Source organism: Arachis ipaensis, chromosome B02 (assembly GCF_000816755.2).
Source record: "Arachis ipaensis cultivar K30076 chromosome B02, Araip1.1, whole genome shotgun sequence".
NCBI classification, from domain to species: Eukaryota; Viridiplantae; Streptophyta; class Magnoliopsida; order Fabales; family Fabaceae; genus Arachis; species Arachis ipaensis.
The window spans coordinates 101,082,579-101,088,094 of NC_029786.2; the positions used below are offsets into that span (position 1 = coordinate 101,082,579).

The 5,516-nt window shown below is 29.9% G+C and overlaps 2 protein-coding genes across 3 annotated transcripts in view; one reads left to right on the plus strand and one right to left on the minus strand.

Moving 5' to 3' along the window:
- Nucleotides 1–3,108, plus strand: part of LOC107627850 (cytochrome P450 76C2-like) — a 3,658-nt gene extending 550 nt beyond the window's left edge. The window contains exons 2-3 of the mRNA XM_016330668.1: nt 707–1,270; nt 2,494–3,108. Of these exons, the coding sequence (XP_016186154.1) occupies nt 707–1,270; nt 2,494–3,108 (1,179 nt within the window). The remainder of the gene's footprint in view (nt 1–706; nt 1,271–2,493) is intronic.
- LOC107628551 (geraniol 8-hydroxylase-like) overlaps nt 1–5,516 on the minus strand; it is a 10,695-nt gene that overhangs the window by 4,133 nt on the left and 1,046 nt on the right. Inside the window, exon 2 of one of the 2 annotated variants that reach the window (XM_021116359.1) lies at nt 4,740–5,358. In XM_021116359.1, coding sequence (XP_020972018.1) covers nt 4,744–5,358 — 615 coding nt within the window. In that variant the 3' untranslated portion in view covers nt 4,740–4,743. Of the gene's footprint in view, nt 1–4,725; nt 5,359–5,516 lie in introns of those variants that run through there. The other variant, XM_016331188.2, reaches the window with a different exon arrangement.

Sequence of the window (5,516 nt, forward strand, 5' to 3'; positions counted from 1 at the left end):
GTCATAATGATAATTATATATTTTTTGTGACCATTAAAAAATTTTTTATTGGTAATTATATAAATACTATAAAAAAATTTTAACGACAAAATATAAGATGACTAATATCTAATTTTTTAGCGGTATAGGCTTGCATCACTCGCATTATTATGTCTAGGGCTGTCAAACGGACTAGTTCGGTCTATTTAGGCCCGACCCGTTAAGTTCGTGGGTTAAATGGACTGGCCCGTTTAAGCCCACTTTATTTCCGGGTCATAATTTTTTAGTCCGGACCATTTATGGTAAGGCCGATGGGTTAAACGGGTCAGTCCGTTTATCATTTTATTTTATTTTTTAAAAAATATTTTGACAAAAAATATCATTTTTAGGTCAAAATCCTTTAAAAAATAATTTTTTTTTAGTTGATGAGCCGGATTTTCGGGTCGGATTGGAAGGAATATCGGCTAAAAGTGCTTTTTTTTTTAAAAAAAAATATAAAAAAAAAATTAACGGACCACCCGTTTAACCCATCATTTTTTCCGGGTTAATTGGGCTCAGTCCGTTTAACCCGAAATTTAAACGAGCTTAATTTTAGAGACAAAGTCCACTTATTTAAATAAATAAACAGATTGACTCGATAAATTTAGTCCATTTTGACCGCCCTAATTACGTCACCACTTTGTATTCTTTATTCTCCGATCGATGACCCTAAATTAAAATTCAATAGGTATGGATGCCAGCTTCAGCAGCTAAGTGGAGAACCCTTAGAAGAGCTTGTGCCACAAAAATATTCTCCCCTCAGCAACTAGACTCTACACAATGCATCCGCAAGAGAAAGGTTCAAGACTTGCTAAATTATGTTCATGAATGTTGCATCAAAGGTGAAGCTTTTGATATTGGTGAGGCTATCTTTACAACTATCATAAATTCCATGTCAAACACTCTTCTTTCGATGGATTTGGCTCATTATAATTATTTTGATAATAATAAGTTTCATGAGTTTAAGGAGATAATGATTGGTCTTACCAAAGAAACTGGAAGAACTAGTGTTTCAGATTTTCTCCCTTTCCTCCGGTTACTTGATCCACAAGGCACACGTTCAAGTACCAAAATTAATTTCGAAAAGATGCTAGAGTTCCTTAACAGTGTTATTGAAGAAAGAACGCATTCATCAAGTGATGAGTCAAGAATGAACTTTAATGAATGCAATGATGTGTTGGATTCCTTTCTAGATCTTATCAAGCAAGGGAGTTCTGAATTAAACCTCAATGATGTTATATATTTATTCGTGGTAATTATTTTTTACTCATCTTTTTCCTTATCTATAATCAACATTTTCAAATTCTTTAGAATAATCATGGAGTTTGCTGTAACATACCTCAATTTTATTCGTTGATTTGTATCTTGAAATCACTCATTCTAAAAGTTTAATTTGATAAGAGAATATAACATGAATAATTATATCTCTAATACTCCTTTTAAGTAATAGCCTCTTTTGAGTTTGTTTGATTTTTTTTAATAGGCCTTTTTTTTATTTGTTTTATATTATTTTTTTCTCTTTTAGGGTTCACCAATGATCGAATTCTAGATTTTTCGGACATAGAGCTCTCATACCATGTCATGATACCACTCATCTCAAAACTCTAAACCGATAAAAAATCAAGTTATATCTCTAAAAATTTAAAGTTGAAGCATTTAATTTATATTATTGGTTATCAATTATTTTCCTTCACTTGTATGCATGTGAGAGAGAAATTGTATTTGAAAATATGAATGTCTAGACAAACAACCTTTGACCCTTTAGATTAGATATGTAAGTGTACATGTTTGTAAAAAACATAGAATTACAATTAATAACATATTTTATAATGATAAAAAAGTATAATGATAGGTAAAGAAAAAAATAAATTAAAAGAGCCAATAGAGACTAAAGACCAACATTATATATAATTTTAGATAGACTACTAAAAAAATGAAAATTATCTATATTTATAAAATTGGAAACATATTTAAGTCTTAGTTAAATATATTTAAATGTTTGGCTTGACAAATATATAACTCCAATATATAGTAGCAGTTATATAAAACGCCACTAAATATTTGTCACTGTCTATCAAATAGGGATAACAATGGATAGAGTAAGGTACGATTTGGATTCAACCCTAATCCTATTCGAGGGTTAAGATTTTTATATAAACTCAACTCTATATATCTTACCTACGGATTGAGAATATCCCAATCCTAACTTTACCCGTTTTTAATCTGCGGGTATCCGACCTTACCCATAATTTACCAAAAATATGCAATATTATTATATAACTTGATAATAATCTAAAATAGAACTGATTTTTATGAAAAAAATGTATTAAATTATCAATTAATGATCTTCTCTTAATGACTAATTTTTTTTTTTTTTGTATTTAGTGAGAAGTCCTTGGTTCAGCATCTACTTGCCATTTGAACCCTTGCTATCAAATCTATTGTAAAATTTATTCTTTAATAATATTAATTCAGGATTTATTTATTGCGGGAATAGACACAACATCAAGCACACTAGAATGGGCAATGGCTGAGTTGTTACATAATCCAGAAAAAATGTTTAAAGTTAAGGAGGAACTTCATCAAGCACTTGGCAAAAATGGAAAAATTGAAGAGTCTAACATCTCAAAGCTCCCATACCTTAATGCAATTGTGAAAGAAACTTTGAGGCTTCATCCACCGGCACCATTTCTAGTACCCCACAAGGCAATTGATTACGTAGAGTTAGGTGGCTTCACAGTTCCCAAACATGCACAAATCCTAGTTAATGTGTGGTCAATGGGAAGAGATTCAAGCATTTGGGCTAACCCTAATTTATTTGAACCTGAGAGATTCTTGGATAGTGATATTGATTTTAAGGGCAAAAGTTTTGAGTATATCCCATTTGGTGCTGGTAGAAGAATTTGTCCTGGATTGCCTTTTGCATCAAGGTCCATACATTTCATATTGGCATCTCTTTTGTATCACTTTCATTGGAAGTTAGCTGATGAAATGAAGCCACAAGACATGGACATGAATTATACTTTTGGGTTTACTTTACATAAGACCCAACCTCTTCAAGTCCTCCCTCAGAGTTTAGTTGTTAGCTAATTAAATGTTTAAAAATATTATTTATAAACCAAAATCAATTATCATGTATTTATGTATATTTTTAAATATCAAATATATATTTTTATACGCAGTGACTGAGTGATAGTATGATTATCCTTGATTAATTTATATGTTATAATAATTATAGTTTCATTTCTATGAACCAGTGGTGCCTTTAATTTATAGTTTGAGCAATCATCGTCCTTTCAATTATTCTTGGCTTCTAATCTTTAGGAAATTTTCTCTTGCTTCTCCCCATTTTTGTTTTACACCTTTTTTTTTGCCATTGTTATTTATGAAGAGTTGCAGTCCACTTGGGCATAATAGAGCTAGCTTGATTTGATTTAGTTGAATTTTTTATTTATTTATTTTTTTATAACCGACATACAAATTTAAATACATAAATATTCAACTCATTAAACCACTAATACAAAAATTATCCAAAATCATTCATTTTGTTTGTCAATAGTAATTTTGTACACTTTACAAAAATTATTCAAAACCATTTAATCGCAGAAATTTTATATTATATTATGATATTAATCGTCCAAAAAATTTAAACCGATAAAAAAAATACATCAATAATTATATCTTTAACACTTACAATAGATATCTTCTTAGTTCTTACCAATAATAATCCTACAATAAATATCTTCTTAGTTCTTACCAATAATAATCTAAGCTTAACTGTGTAATAAACTCACTAACTAAAACCAACCATCTAGTTAGCTAACTACTTTTGGCGCCAAACTAACTAACTCACATATCAGATGACTTATGTCTTTCGATAAGAGAATCCAGTTTCAATTCCTAAGGATCATTAAGTTAAACTCTCCACCTCTAATTATTAAGCCATCTAATAAAGATACAATAGCAGAGAGCTAATATACAACAGTTAACATGAGAACATAGAAAAAGTCGTTTTTTGATTTATGTCCTTATTTTATTTCGTATACTTAAAAGTTATGTATATTATATAGTAAATGAAGCACAAATGGATTATAAATTAAGCCATGCACTTTAATTTATCTAACAGAAAAGATATATATCTTGACTTGTACAGAAAACAAGTAAAAATTCGTCACATTTTATATATTAAGCGAATACTAATTCACTTTAGAAAAACATAAAAAATAAAGAATTCTCTAAAAAATAATATACTATTAACGAGGACTCCATAACTTTTATTTTTCGGTAAATAAAGACGAGTTCGTATATTAATATCACTTTTTTTTTATAAAATATTAATATATATCACATTGTTTTTAGGTCAAATAGATTGAAGAGTCCTTAATTTTAGATATTATATCATCACAAACTTATACACACTACATATATTTACATGCAACATTTTAAGAATTTACATCTACTGTTTAGCTTTAGCTAAACTTTAATTTGGTACCAAGAGAAGAGGTACTAAGATTTATCATTTAAGCTAAAGTCTTTGCCGCATATATATCATCTTTTTTTTTTTGAATCAGATATTTATCACTTTTTTTTTAATAACATGTTTTTTTTTTTTTACGGTATCCCTCAACTTAACAAGTCAAGAACTAATACATCCCAATATTGAACTCCATTTAAAATTTTGTCGGGCCAATAAATTGTTACATGCACCACATATATATCACCTCTTCAATGGTGTGTTTTCATGGGAATAGCTTGGAGAGATTGGGCTTTATGCAAGGTAAGCCCAAAATTTTCAGACATATCTAGGTCCTTTGCCTTTTGCCCATTAACTAACTTCCAATCATAGCCATGAACAAGAGTGCCCAACACAATGTGTATAGTCCTATAAGCCAATGGTAATCCAGGACAAATTCTTCTTCCGGCCCCAAAAGGAATTAACTCAAAATCTTGACCTTTAAAGTCAATCTTACTCTCCAAAAATCTTTCAGGCATGAATTCATTAGGGTTTGTCCAAATACTTGAATCTCTCCCCATTGCCCATACATTAACCCAAACTTGTGCATTTTTAGGTACAGTAAAGCCACATAGTTCAACATCCTCTTGTGACTTGTGTGGCAATAGGAATGGGATTGGTGTATGAAAGCGAAAAGTTTCCTTCACCACAGCTTCTAGAAAAGGAAGATTTGAGATATGTGATTCTTCAATTTGTTTTTCATCCTTGCCAAGAACATGTTCAAGCTCTTCTTTCAATTTTTGCAATTTTTCTGGGTTGCGTAGTAATTCTGCCATTGCCCATTCTATGGTAATCGATGTTGTGTCTAGTCCAGCCACAAATAGATCCTAACACAAATACAATGATATATCAAAATTACTAACAAATTGAAGGAAAATCTTTTGATTACCTCAAAAAAAAAAAGTTTTTATTGCATGGTAAAAAGAGTGAAAATTAATTTATCTACTTGTTTAGAATTTTAAAACAAAAAGTGATGGTGAATGAT